General features: G+C 45.2%; 1 protein-coding gene and 1 long non-coding RNA gene across 2 annotated transcripts in view; one reads left to right on the top strand and one right to left on the bottom strand.

The window, feature by feature from the left end:
* Hdac8 (histone deacetylase 8) overlaps nucleotides 1–15,051 on the top strand; it is a 222,153-nt gene that overhangs the window by 195,045 nt on the left and 12,057 nt on the right. The window contains exon 10 of the mRNA XM_051142030.1: nucleotides 2,412–2,517. Within this exon, the coding sequence (XP_050997987.1) occupies nucleotides 2,412–2,517 (106 nt within the window). The remainder of the gene's footprint in view (nucleotides 1–2,411; nucleotides 2,518–15,051) is intronic.
* Nucleotides 1–15,051, bottom strand: part of LOC127185596 (uncharacterized) — a 52,580-nt gene that overhangs the window by 27,228 nt on the left and 10,301 nt on the right. The window contains exon 2 of the long non-coding RNA XR_007830195.1: nucleotides 7,072–7,127. This is a non-coding gene — a long non-coding RNA (uncharacterized LOC127185596). The remainder of the gene's footprint in view (nucleotides 1–7,071; nucleotides 7,128–15,051) is intronic.

Genomic DNA, 15,051 nt, shown 5'->3' with positions numbered 1-15,051 from the left:
TTAAACCATCTAAGTCGTCCCCACCTCCACCCCCAGCCCCCCAGCAGTCCAAGAATAGTGCACCTAAGCAGGACCTGAGGAAAAAGGAGTATCTGATCGGCAAAGGTGGGGAGAAGCTTGGGAACCCAGACTTGCCTGTTACCTGCAGTCAGTCTGCTTCGGCAAAGATTGATGGTGTTACCCAATGTGTGGTTCAATCAGTTAAAGGCAGGTGCAAATGAAGCCAGGATAAGAGGCTTAATCTTAGTAGAGCTGTTTCGTCACATGGCAGGCATGTAGTTCTGGCCCCTACTGGCCAACTGTGCTCTTTGTCAAAGGGGACTAAAGTAGGAAAGTGTAGGTAATCACATAATAGGTGCTCAAGTGAGAACGTGCTGTTCCAAACCCTTGGCTTGACACAGCTTACAGCATGCCTTGCTGACCCAAGGATCCGCAGTGTCAGCTCTGCACGTGGAGACAGCAGTCACTCCTTTTATATCTCTGCTAGGCACCCTGCCTCATATATTTTTATAGTACTCTGATGCCAAGGGTGTGGGTCTCCCCAAAGAGCTCCTTTGATGCAGCTGCCTGTATGCTGTGACTCTAAGCCTGTCTCTCCATTCCCATGAGATGAGCACATCACTTGACACTTCTCAGGAGAAGAGGCCGCCCGCCACACCTGTTTGCAGCCTTCTCTTCTACGACTTCAACTAAGGGGCCCTCCTTGACTAAAAATAAATGCTTCTCAAGTTTCTTCCACCATGATGCGGGGGGGGGGGAGTCTAGTTTCTGAGTGTGTCCCCCACTCCAGGTAACCCTGCTTTTCTATTTCATATTGGGATTTAGTAAAGATAAGCTCTACTCAAGGTAGCTTCCATCTCTAAAATTTAGGGTGCCAGGAATCACAGAGTAACATCTCTGGTGAGGAGTAAAGTGCCTGTCCGTTTCTGGGTCGATTCACAGACAAGGCATGAGAAACATTGGGACATTTTCAAAGAAACGTGTAGGATTTTCTTTCATGGTATGCAAAAACTGTCTCCCCATGAAATTAATCTCATGGATTCCACAAAGACACTATTAGAATCTCTAGAAATTGTCCCACAATCTCTCCCATGGTGCCAGATGTACATCCAGACTCCTAACAAGGACAGTGTAAATGACAGTGGCAGTAACTTATGGTTCTTTGAGTGGTATCAAAGTCACGGCATAGCAAGATCCCTGTTTTCATGGATGCTGTACCGTTGGAGGTTTGGTTTTGTTTTCAGGGAATTTGGATTCCCTGGTTTACTTAGCACCTAACAATGTCACTATTGAAACACATCATGTTAAAGACCATATGCGCTCTCTCCAGAGACTGCATACAAATACTATTTCTGTTTAAAAAAAAAAAAAACTAAACAGAAATCGTAGCTTTGCATAGTTTTCATTCAAAGACTGGTCTCATTTGAATGATTCCCTTTGTCACAGGGCGTTTTTTTCCCCAAGTGGGCCCTAACAGAAGCTAAATTAGATGCCGTGACTTCCCAAAGGTCACAAGGAACCATCTAGTGAGCTAGAGATAGAATCCGCAAGCCTTTATTTTGATTCCTTGAATTTAAAAACATAAACTTTACTATAGAGAAAGAAAAACTGAAGTAGTCTTAGTAGACTTAAGTGCCATTCCTGGAGCAGGGAATCCAAGACAACAAAAGCTAATGGGCTGTAAGGCCAAGAGATGAAGAAAACCCGGAGACTGCCTACCTTTAGAGAGCTCCTGTCCAGTAGGGAGAAGAGAGGGCAGTCGCTGTTGAAAAGTATCTATCTGATGCTTATGCGCACCTAGAGGACCCTCAAGAGTGGCTCGTGCATCATAACAGCCCTCCATGCAACTGGCACTGTGACCTGCATGGGCCAGGCAAGCAAGCACTGTCTATCTGAATGGTGGCCGAAAGAGAGCCACCAGCAGAATGCCGTGGAGGTTGGCAGAGAACGAAGGACAGCTTTGTGAAGGAGGCAGGCAGCATTTGAGCTGTGCCCAGAAGATGAGGAGGTTTTTCCCCCCACAGGCAGCATGGATTGGGGGTGCAGGACAGCAGTGAGTTCTAAGAAAGAACAGAGTATGGAGAGAACACAGTAGGCTAGCCTGCTAGAGTACAAAGTGCATGAATAACTAACTGCAGTTGGAGCTAAAACGCTGAGGCCCAAACAGTGAGACCCCTGACAGCAAGTTCCCAAATTTCACAGTGCCTATGTCACTGACGGTCTGAACAAGTAAGCATAGTGATGCCACCAGGGCAGAGCTTCCTGCCACATCGTGCCACTCTGCACTTTGAGGCTGCCCTGGCCTTGTCAGGAATGGTGAACTTCTTTCGATTGTCCTGTTTGTGTGCGGTTTGCTTTGGAGGTTTTATGTGGTTTGTTTTGTTTTTTTGGCCTTTCCCTTTTCCTTACAGTTTTTCACAGCATATGGTCCTGATTATGTGCTGGAAATCACGCCAAGCTGCCGGCCAGACCGCAATGAGCCCCACCGAATCCAGCAAACCCTCGACTACATCAAAGGTGAGCGCCAGCCTCCAGCCCTGCCCTCCTTATTCCACCCAGTGTGTGGTGGCCTGCCGCTGGGGGCTTCCTCAAATACCATTTGTCTTTTGGCAGCTAATCATTCCACTGACTCGGAAAAGAAACCTCTCTTTGGCCTGACATCTTGTAGCTGGAATTCTACACAAGCCACTCTGGTAGAGATTGTCACTTCACTGGCTAATGTCACCTTCAGAAGAACAAAAGGTTTAGCTTTAAGGCACTTCCAAGGGAAAATCAGTTCTAAAATATTCTGAGAGCTTTTTTCTTTGAAAAGGCCAACAGTAAAACTATCTTTAAGGGCCAGGGTATGTTTTGCAGTGGTAGAGCATTTGCCCACCACTCCATCTCCCACCAACACTGTGAAAAAGCAAAGCAAAAGCAAAAACAAAAACAAAAAACAACTCCTCTTTAAGTTGAGGGAAATACAAGTGATGAGTGACTTTAGACTTGAGAGGTTTAAGGAAATACAGTGACTTTAGACTTGGGAGGTTGGGATAAGGAAGGTGTTCCTCTCCCAGACACTCCTGCAGCGTGGTCCGAGAGAGCCCTACAAGTCTATAGAAGTCTGGTGAGTACGCAGAGATTTGGATGTTCTCAGAGGGGACTCCAGTCTTGTTCTTAGAACCCAGGAGTAGAGCTGCTACCCCACACACACCCACAGACACCACATTGTTCTGTCCCCATAATAAAGAGGACTAGTAGTCATATCTCTGTAGTTCACTAGCTTTTTGGAGGTCTCTGCCCTCAGCTTTCCATTAGAGCGCCCCTCCCAGCCTCTCAGCTGCCTCTTTAAAGACTTGCTTCTCATTTATCATTTAAGTATTTAGAACAGTCATTTTCCTGTTAACTGAGTGTGTGTGTGTGTGTTTGGATCCTATTTGCAGAGTAAAGAGGCCAAAGATATCATATTGCCTGTCCCAAAGAGTGAAAATCTCTTGTTTATTCATCAAATGATAAATACGGTGCTAGTGCTCCCACTGTGGCCTCTCCCCTGGTGTGTAATCCTGGCTGAAGAGAGGCCTGCTCAAAGCTGAGTTCATCTAAGGGAATGTGCGGTGTTCTAAGGGTCTTCATTGAAGGTCATGTTCACTAGCAGAGTGCTCAATGACAGCAGCAAAGTCTGTAGTGAGGACTGTGTTTTCAGGGTTCCTTTGGCCTGAGGAAATATTCTATGCTAATGAGCCATAGACACTCACAGCTTAATGCGCCTGGTTAGGTTCTAGAAGCCAAACTGTCTTCTTCCTCTAATGTTTCAAATCACCTTCTTCTGATCTCCCGATGGCTACCAACTCTGCAGGTCCTCACTTTCTAACAGATCTTCCCCTCCCCCTCAAGTCTTTAAGGCCCCCATATCCCTTCTGTTGCTGGCCCTTCTCATTGTACTACAATCTGGATGAAGACTGGTGCTCTGCACCCTTCACCCTTGGCGTCCGTCTGCTTGTCTCTGATCCAGAGTATAGTCCCTATTTTCCCTGAGGTTGACCGGAAACCAGTTTCTCTTGTCACTCTTTCTCCTACCTTGCCATTTGCCTATCCAGGCTCTAAATTCTGGTGGCACCCAAAGCACTCAAAACAGAAAGCACGCACACACACACACACACACATACACACACACACACACACACACACACACACACACACACCTCTGCAGTGCCCTGCTCCTACCAGATGTGTGCACATGTGTGTATGCCCTTGCCCCCCACCCCGTTCCCCCACATTCCCAGGCACATCATTCCAGACGGTGGTGACATTGGCTGATGGGGACATGAAATTGCAGGAGGTAATGCAAAGGGATCTAGAACAGAAACCTACTCGGGGTGACTCAAGATAAAAGGCGATGATGAGGGTTAATTAAAGCACAATGAATGCAGGCCAGAGGACACAGAAGTCAATTCTCTGGACTGTATTAGCAGATGAAGGTAATATGCGGATAGCAACACAATGAATTTCAGCAGGAAGAAAACACCTAAGCCAGGAACTGGGTTCTCCAAAGAGATTACATGCAAGCAAGATGAGATGCGGCTTAACGGCATTTTGTCTAAAAGAAGAAGTAGAGATGGTGGTTGACACAGAGTTCAGAATGAGTCGCCGGGTCAAGGTGGCCTCCAGAGATGCTAATACAGTATAGACCTCACTTTAAAATGGCGCTAGATAAATAGGAACATTTTGCAGGAGGTCAGCCGGTCTGAGGAAGGCACTGGAGCCCAAGCTCCAGGAGGTCTGCCCAGAGAAGCTGGGGCTTTCTGGAAAAGAGAAAACTCCAGCGGGGGGGGTGGGGAGGAGGGGGGAGGCCTGCCTCATTTCTCTGGGAGGCTGTCACAGAGCAAGACAGGGTCTATGTGGCTATGGGGCACAGGGGTGGACTCATGGATGGCTGTCATAAAAGGACAGATTTTCATTCATTAGGACGAGGCATTTATAGCAACTAGAGCTATCCAAAGTGGAACAGGGTGTCCCAAAGAGAATGAGGACTGTCACTAGAGATGGAGGGTGGGGAATGGAAGATCACCTGGCTAGAGGAACTCCCTGCCTTGCAGAGAGGTTCTTGCAACCCTGAGATTCCAGACACTCTTCCTCGCAATCAAAGTACAGAGAGAATGAAAAGGATCTAGCGAGAGCTTAGGTTGGCTGATGAGTCACCAGGTTGGGTGGGGAGGGAGTGCTGAGTAAAGGAAAGAACTGATACGGAGACAAAGAGAAGCAAAGTCGATAAGAATGGGTGACAAGGAGCCAGGAGGGTGGGCGGCAAGGACAGTGAATATAGAATACTAACAATGTTCAGATTTTCCATTCACTGTCTCTTTGACAGAATTTCTGTGTCCCTGGTCATGCAAATTAAGAAAGCACATGAATCCAGAACTGAAAAAGAAAACTCAGCTCAACCTAGGAGAACTGAGGCTAGAAAGAAGTCCAAATGCTGCGCAAAATGGCCAAGCTAACCTGCTGCAGTGCTGCTACCGGGCCCCTCAGCCTAGTGACGCATGCTGCCATCAGATAGTGTGTTGCCATGACAATGGTCAGTGTGGAAAGGCTTTTGAGTTTTCTGTATTCTGAAAGATTTCCTTAGCCAGTCTTCAAGACTGTCATTTGTTCTTGAATATAACCAACTCAATGACACTGACAGCTCCTCACTGCGCCTCCCCCATGCCATTAAAACCAAGAGCAGGGTGCAGGTCACAGGTTGCTTAGGGAAGATGAGAGGGCATGGAGCAGGTAGATGGGTTCGGCTCCTGTGCAAGGGAGGTTAGCCCCACTCTGTCTATTTAGTTGCTTTTGTTTGGAGGTTTTTGCTTTTGTTTTGTTTCTTTTCTGTTCTCTCACTAAATCCCTTAGAAAGATAAATAATGAGATTTTAGCCTATTGGAAATCAAGCCTCCAAAGACTCATCTTACAGAGATGCATGCATTGTACATGCCACAGGGGAACTAAGGCGGAGGCAGATGTAAATCACGCCTAACCCGTCTGTTCTGCCCATCCGTCTTTTAAAAATAAAGACAAAAATTAAAACAGAGAGTCAACTTCAGCTACTCACTTTAGACACCGAAAAGGTCTGTTTTCTTTTCACAAAGTGTCCTTCTTGTCCCAATGAACTACCTGCAATGTACATTTCCTTGCTCCCAAGGAAGTCCACAGCAGAGACTGTACGACTGAACACAGTGCATGACTACTAGTGTGAAATCGCCCTTGCCCCATGGCCACATGCTTGGAGTTGTTTGCCTTTCTTCTGGTTAACATACTCCCGAGGAATTAGCTCATAGTGAACCTTCCAGAGTTGGAACAGTGCTGATGTGCTCAGTCCCCAGAGGGGCCCAGCTAGCTCTGCATGGAGAAATGGGGTAGAGGTAGGATGCTAGCTGCTCTGCTGTACCCGATGGCATTTGAAGCAAGGAGGGGCCACCGGGGGCTCCAAGCTTCATGTTTTAGTCAGACTCAACCCTCTGAGAAGAGGGGAGGGTGCACTGTGTGTGTGTGTGTGTGTGTGTGTGTGTGTGTGTGTGTGTGTATGTGTGAGAGAGAGAGAGAGAGAGAGAGAGATTAAAACTGGAGGTCTTAACACAGGCTTAGGGTTCCCAGAACCATACCCCAAACTTGTCCTAGGATACAGAAAGAAATGAGTGGGATCAAGAGAAAAGGAGAAAGATGGGGAGAGGAAGAGGGAAGAACAAGGCCCCAGTACACCTGCCCTTTCCAGTCCTTGCTGAAGAAAGCTGACAGGGCAGCAGCCTGTCCAGGGCAGGCTGGGGAGAGAAATAACAACAGCTACAATGTCTCTTCTAGATGAACAATCGAAGGCTCAGAGAGAACAAGTAACTTAGCCAAGGTCCCCTTCATTCCGCAAGTACTTACCAGCCGTATCCAATGTGATTCGCGGTGGCTTATGAGGGGTGGCACAGACATCTTAACCCAGTGGGAACTTCACAGTCAGGCTCTTGGGCCATTTTGGTTCCCTGCCTCTCCTCGGCAGCATCGCCAAATCTACTCACCACCCCTATGGGCTCTATAACAGCCCCTCCTCCAGTAAACCCATCTTACCTCCACATTGCTCACCCTGCTCCTTCCATGCAGCTGACCCAAAGCACTGAAAATCCCTGGAAACAAGAAGAAAATGTCTGTGAGCAACCCCTAAAGTTCTGGCCCCTGGGCCATGCCTTTTAGTGCTCCCCAGACCTCCACCCACACCATGGCTCCATCAGCTCTCGCCGAGCTGAAATCTGGAGCTTCGGACTCCATTCTGAGCTAAAGAAGAGAGGGCAGGATAGAAGGGGCTAGCTAGCTCCACCGCTCCAGCCACCTCTAGTGTACTATGGCCACCAGCTCCAGTCTGCTGTTTACAGTTCCACAGCCCCATGCTGAGACCCTTTGCACATCTGCTGCTTATATTCTTGAGAGAAGTATTGTGTGGGGGCTGGGGAAAGAAGCGCCCCCCCCCCATTGCAGCATAGAGTCTGAAGGCAGTATCCTTCTAGGGGTTGGCGGTGGGGCTCAGACTTCAAGGACCGCTGGAGCCCTAAGCTCAAAGCACTTCTGCCTGAAGAGACACTGCCCTCGGGAGAAATGAAGCTTACCCTACATCCCCTCTTACTGTCTGAGACTCCTGAAGAGAGGTTAGGAGGCCGAGCTGATCCCAGGGACAGAACTGACCACTTGCTTTCTGGTTTCTTGGAAGGACTTTGGAGCAGGATCGCGCTGGAAATCCTGAGCCACTTTGAATGGCTTTGAGTAAAGATCTTCGCGCCATCTCTCCCTTATCTCCCCTTCCTGTTCCCTGCCCTCTCTGTATCCCTCCCCCCACCCCCCAGCGAACTCCAGGAGCCGGCCACCTGCTTGCACTTGCCCACTGAGCAGACTCCTATCTTTGCTTCACTAAGGAACAGAAGGAATGAAAAGGCTTACTGTGGCTGCTGTTACAAAATAAGTTAAAAATCGGGCTAAAATTTTTACAAATTGTAAAAAAAAAAAAAAAAAAAAAAAAAAAAAAAAATTGGAGGCTATTCCCTAAAGTTATGATACATTAGCAGCTTAAATTTAGCATGCCGTGAGATGAAAGCCATTGGCAGCTTACTTACGAAAACTGGAAGCTTTTACCTAAAGCCATGAGGTAAGAATTACCTGCAAGTGTACAACACACTCACTGTGCTTCCTGCTTCACAGATAGCGTGTCATGTGCAACTTTCTGGGGCAGGAGAGTGGTAGCCACAGCACAGTAGATCTTGCTTATGGTCATACAATTCCAAGTAGTGAACTCCAGATTTGATCCAGGCCCAGTGGCTAGCCTCCACGTGGTAGCATTGCCTTGCCGTGCCAGCTAATCATCTCTCACCTGCTTTTCCCCTATCGCCCTTTGTAATGCCCTCCTACCCTTCATGGACTCCCAAAACTGCACTCTGAACCAGTTAATTTGTAAGAGGTCTGGTTCTGTCTTCACATTAAAGCTCAACTCAGGTGATGTTGGAACCTCCCACGTGTTTGATGTCATGAGCACTAAGAGTGGCTGAAGACACAATCTCTGCTTTCCAGTGCATAATTGAGACATCTGGATGCAGACACAACACTGAACCCCCTTGGATGGATGGGGATATTGTGGGGCTGATGCTGCATAGAAGCGGCTGAGAGCAAAACTTGAGGGAGATTATTTACTGAGGGCTGGAGGGTTTGAATAGAGCAGAGGGCAGACATGATAGTCAGCAAAGGGAGTCTCAGAAGTGAGGGCAGAGCTGGCTGGGTGCATTGAATTTCACATTCAATAGTCCAGATAACATACAAATAAAAGGCGGGGGAGCCATTCTAGGCTCTAGAATGAGGCTGTAAGATGACGTAGGGATGTTTGGGATGGATCATGACCGTGCAGTCTGAAGGGGGGCTCATAGGGACCTGAACTAGAGCTGAGAAGCGCAATGGCTGCAGCTCTTGGATGTAGGGCGTTTCTAGAGGACAAGGGGGCAAGGAACATGACTCTGGGGTTTCCTAGGAGGACACAAACTGGAACTGGGAAGCTGCCAGTGGAGAGGGCCTCGTCTTACACACCCATGCTTAAAATACCATATTCTGTTCATAGCATATTCCACTTTGATATACTGAATTTGAGGCATAATGTTAATTCCATCTAGTATTTTTATGTGGAAAAAATTGTTGCAGCCAACTACAAAAAAAAAATTGGAAATACTTGGGTGAGACAAGTATTATATGTTAAGTAAAAAGAAAAACACAAAATGGTTTAATGCCATTGAGTCTCAACTATACATGTATATAATACTTGTGTGAGTATGTGGCTATGCACAGAAAGGAATCCCAAAAGAAATGGTAGCAGGGGCTGGAGAGATGGCTCAGAGGTTAAGAGCACTGTCTGCTCTTCCAAAGGTCCTGAGTTCAATTCCCAGCAACCACATGGTGGCTCACGGCCATCTACAATGAGATATGGTACCCTCCTCTGGCACACATGTAGACAGAATACTGTATAAATAAATAATGTTTAAAAAAAGAAAGAAATCGTAGCAGTAGTTCTCCTCAGGGATAGTTTTCTTGAGGCAGTGTTTTCACTGTGTAGCCTAGGTCAGCCTCAAACTCATGATCTCCTACCTCAGTCTCCCCAATGCCAAGATGACAGGTAAGTGCCACCATATCCAGCCAGCTTCACCTTAAATGATACATGGCCAAAGTACTTTACTAGCTGTTGTCTAGGCTTTAAATTACGAGTAATTTTTCATTCCTCTCTATTATTTTTTTGTACTTTTCAAAGTTTCTAGCATGAACACATATTGTTTCACAGCCAGAAGAAAGTGAATGTTTTTTGTTTAAAGAGCTAGGGATGTAGCTCAGTAGTAGAGCAGTTATGTAGCCTGTCCAAAAAGTCCAAATTTTAATGCTTAGTTTTAGGTCTTTTTTTTTGTTTTTGTTTTTAGTTTTTTTTTTTTTTCTTCTTTGTTTTTAGTTTTTTGAGACAGGGTTTCTCTGTGTAGCCTTGGCTGTCCTGGACTCACTTTGTAGACCAGGCTGGCCTCGAACTCACAGTGATCCACCTGCCTCTGCCTCCCGAGTGCTGGGATAAAAGGCATGCGCCACCATGCCCGGCTAGTTTTAGATCTTATTCTCCAATTCCAGATTATAAAATGTGGCCACCACACCTACAGACCATTTCCTCTAGCTACCTCTTGGAATTCTAGAAGGTTCCGTTTATCTTGAAATTCAAATCATCCCTTGTTGAAAATGTAAAGAGTCTTTTGTCCTCCAAAAGAGTAGAAAATCCAAATGCCTCCCTTTTTCAAATGCCCATGCACTCTAAAGCAACTAGTTCAGTCTCTCTAGATTTTATCTTCTACTCCACCGATCTCAAAACCTGATCCTTCATGGTCGTGAGTCCCATAGCCATATGGTAAATCCTAGACTCAGAATGCATCCTCTTAGTTTCCTCTAGGTAAAGGCCAGATGTTGTGGTGTATACATGTAGTCCCAGCAGCAGTGAGGCTGAGGCAGAGGAATTGACAATACAATGGCAGCATGTAGTGAGGAGACTGTGGCTTAGAAAAGAAGTTAGTTAGGGCTGCTCAGATGGCTCAGTAGATTAAGATTCTTGCCACTGAGCCTGACGACCTGAGTTCAATCCCTGTGACCCATGTGCTCATGTGCTAAAAGGGGAGGACTGACTCCTGCAAGTAATCCTCTGACCTCCACACACACATGCATATGCACACTAGGTAAACAAATGAAGCTCAACCAGTTCTTTTGCATTTCCATGTGAACTTTAGAATAACATTGTCTCATTCTATAAATCAAGTTTGATATATTTAGAAAGGACTTGTAGTAAGCTTCTGGATACACTTGACATCTTTACTATGCTGATTCTTCCAACCTATAAATATGGCAATTCGCAACTTTTAGATTTCTTCTTCTTCTTCTTCTTCTTCCTCCTCCTCCTCCTCCTCCTCCTCCTCTTCCTCCTCTTCTTCCTCTCCCTCCTCCTCCTCTTCTTTTTTGTTAATTTTGCTGTGCTAAATATTGAACCTAGGACAACCACTATACCACCACACTACATCTTCAGCCATTTTCACTTATTTTGAGACACACTCTTACTAGTCTGCCCAAGCAGGCCTTGAGCTTCAATCCTCCTGCCTCAGTCTCCCACATACCTGGGATTACAGGCCTGAGCCACCATATACAGCTAGATTTTTATTTTATTCATTAACATGTTGTAACATATAATAAAAGTATCAATCTACCAAGATACAGCAATTATTCAAAAAATGTGTATTCCTCAAACATCAGTGTCATGAAATGCATGAAGAAAAACCAATGCGGTTGCCCAGGGAAATAGAAGATGCATCATGAAGGTTGGGGAGGTGGCTCGCCTAGCATGTTCAACCCTCATTTCAGCAAAGAAAAAAAAAAGAATTTTTTTATATGGCGCCTGAGGCAAAACTCATGCTATGCAAGCGATCTACCACTGAGTGAGCAATAGGTCCAAAACTTTCTTTTCACTCTTTATTTTGAGATAGGGTCTGTATTAGGCAGAGTTCTCTGGAAGAACAGAACTTATAGAATGAATATATACATATATGCATACATATATACATATATACCTATGTATGTATATAGAAAGGGGCTTACGGGCTGTGGCCCAACTAGTCCAACAATGGCTGTTTACCAATGGAAAGGTCAAGAATGCAACAGTTGTTCAGTCCAAGCAGACAAAGAGAGAACAGGCTTCCCTCTTCTGTGTCCTTTCTGTATGCTGTCTGCAGAAGGTCAGGTCTGGATTAAACGTGGATCTTGCCACCTCAAAAGATCTGGATTAAAAGGGGTCCTTACATGTCAAATGATTTACTTTTTAAAAACCCCTCACAGGAATGCTCAGTCATTTGAGTTTGAGTTAATTCCAGGTATGATCAGGTATGATCAGGTGTGATCAGGTTGACAGCCATCACAGGGGCCTAGTAAGTTGCCCAAGTGAATCTTGAACTTCCTATGTAGCCCAAGGAAACCTTGAATTTATAATTCTCCTGCCTCAGCCTACACCAGTGCTAGACATACAGACCTGTGCTACCAAGGCCTAGCTTCTACAGAAATACATTTAGGTCTAGTTCCCCAAAAGAAAAAATTAATCAAACAAACCATCTGAACTCCATAGTGGGCCATCACTGATAATGTGAGACTGAAGAAAACACCTCATTGCTGCTTAGCAGGAGTGCAAATTCATGCTCCCATTAGACCTCCATTGATAATCTACCTTAACAAGAATGGAAGAGGCAGAGCCTCCCTGTGTAGGCCAGGCTGGCCTCAAACTCATAACCTTTCTGCCTCTGCCTCCTCGGTTCTGGGGCTTACAGGCCCACACTACCACGCTGGGCTTTTTAGCTGGCCTTTTTTTACTGTTCCCCATGGGACCTCTATTGATGGAGCAGTGGGTAGGTCTACTTGGTATTCAACAGAAGTGAAAGGGGAGCCAAGATATTGCTAGGCTAGTTCTCTATTTCAACTCTTCTTTGTGTGTGTGTGTGTGTGTGTGTGTGTGTGGTGTGTTGGTGCTGATCTGTGCCTAAAGCTGCCCTGGGCACTCATGATATAGACTAGGAAATATAAAGACTTTGCCCATCATAAAACTTCTATGCTACTGGAGCAGATATACTATGAACAAATAAGCAAATATTTACTGTTGATTATTGATTAATGCAAAGGAGCACCATTTTAGACAGAATCTCAGAGTTTAATAAAGTGAGTGAAGTTTAACAACAGTAAGGTGAAGAATATTCTAGATGAAAAGAAAAAGCCTTCGCATGTTTACTGTGTGTGTTTTAATGTATACTAGAAGTACAGATGCCACAGTTGTACTTTTTAAAGTTAAAAATGTTATTATGTTTTACGTAATAGGCATGTGTACGTGCACACACATCACAGTGCAGGTGTAGAGTTCTGAGGACAACTTTGAGAAAATTAGTTCTCTCTTTCCATCATATAGGTCCTGGAGATCAAAATCAGGTTGTCAGCCTTGCTGAGCTTGGAACTTTTGAAGTTCATGGATATTATTGCTTATGATGAAACTGTTTAAAAAATAAGTTGATGTAAGAACGGTTTCTCTGTGTAAATATAGTAAAACTCTTGGCAGTATTGAAGTTTAGGATGCACACCTGTCTCTGAAGTATCTATTAATTACATTAATAGGTAAGAAGGCCAAGGCTTTGGGGGTGGTTAGGCACCTTGTATAAGGCCACATAAAAGGAAAGGCAAGGGGGAAGGTGCGTATTCTACCTGGGAAGCTGCAGATTGTGCTCAGACTTAGGAGAGGAAATATACATCTTTTTTCTTCTGCCTGGTGAAGCTGATTATTGCACAAAAGAAATAAAAAAAAATTTTTTTTTCAGAGCAGCTGGCAGCCCCAATATGTTTAAACATTTTTGTGTTTGTTTTCCCAAAGTACATCCCTAAAGCTATGGTACTGCACTTATCTTCTTCTGCTTTTAGTGCTAAAATGATTGAAGGGCAAAAGTAAGATAGACAGTTATTAGAGAAAATAAGGCAAGCCTCTCCGGGTTCTGGAATGTCTAACTGTTGACATCTGTTGGTCTATAGAGAGGCTCTTTAGCCACCTGAGGTACAGAGCTGTCTAGAGATCAACACTGAGGGGCATTTGATTGCAAAGTAAGCAGGCACTTCTCCCGGGCCTGGCTGCCCAGAGCAGCTGCCAGAAGAATCTCTGCAAAGTTGCCGCAGACTCCACAGACATGCAGCCCCATGTACTCCTCACTTTACCTGGATGGGGACATTCCCATACCATGGTCACCAAAATGTCACAACCTTTTGAGAGAGGGAAGTATCTTTATGTATCCTAGTGTGCCCACATCCTTCTGCCTCTTTGCAGCTCCAAGCATATTTCGGAGGGGTATTTCATAAAGATTTCTAAATTGAGTTAGAATTTCAAGTCTATTGTGACATGCAAATTAGTCCTGCTTGCCCGTTGGCAGCAAAGCAGCTGAAGTGCCTAGAGACGGGCCATAAAATGAAAACATCAAAGTGATTAAATGTGCCCGAAGAGTATAATTGAGTGCATGAATAAGAGAAAATAAAACAAATTGATTTTCTCCAGTGCCAGAAAAACAGAATAATTGAGAACAAAATAATAGACTTTGAAGTAATCAAAGTGAGGAATGCACCATAGTGACACAGCAACAGCCAGTTGTGGGAGAGATTGATTGTGTTTCTGTTATCATTTTTACAACTTTAATTTCATTAGCTAATAAATACAAATCAATTGAAAAATCAGTCAGCCAGAGAGGAAGCAGTCCCAAGCCAAGATTTTTATTCACATCTCTAAAACAGACTGAGGCGGCGATCCTTAATCCACTTTCTTACACGTGTGCGCGTGCACACACATACACTCGCAAGTTCTGGAAAGCCTCATTTGGAGGTGGTGACTGGCTACCTGCTCTACCAGTCACTTGCCACATATAGTTTACAGATTCAGCCATCAAAGCAGTAACTTTCATACTCCACTAAGAGCTCCATCAGAAAGAACTGTCTGAGTATAAGCATCCTGCTTTACAAAGATGACATGACCACCTATGATCTTGCCCTGGATCCTATAACTTCATTTGGTGCTGATGGTAGTGGTGGCAGCTATGAATGCAACAGTAGCAGGAACACCTGCCAAATATAGTGACACTGAAATCTTTTTTGTTTTAATTTTGGCTTTTCAAGACAGGGTTTCTCTGTGTAGCCTTGGCTGTCCTGGACTCACTTTGTAGACCAGGCTGGCCTCGAACTCACAGAGATCCGCCTGCCTCTGCCTCCCTAGTGCTGGGACCATAGTTGTGAGCCATGGCGCCCAGCCTGAAATCTAACTTAAAATTAAGAGGACTGAACAAGATTATGCCACCCCTTTGGCATGCACCTTGGTGGCTATGATGCTGGGCAAGACCAAGGCAGGAAAGCTAGATGGAGGTAGACATCTCATATTGAGCCTGACAGTAGAGCATCAGGGACAGGAAGCCGTACTGGGACCAGGTGCTGGATGATCACAGAGTA

The sequence above is a fragment of the Acomys russatus genome, chromosome X (genome assembly GCF_903995435.1).
Source record: "Acomys russatus chromosome X, mAcoRus1.1, whole genome shotgun sequence".
Lineage (NCBI taxonomy): Eukaryota > Metazoa > Chordata > Mammalia > Rodentia > Muridae > Acomys > Acomys russatus.
The sequence above is the reverse complement of the archived record's forward strand: the minus strand, read 5'-3'. Positions and strand labels throughout refer to the sequence as shown.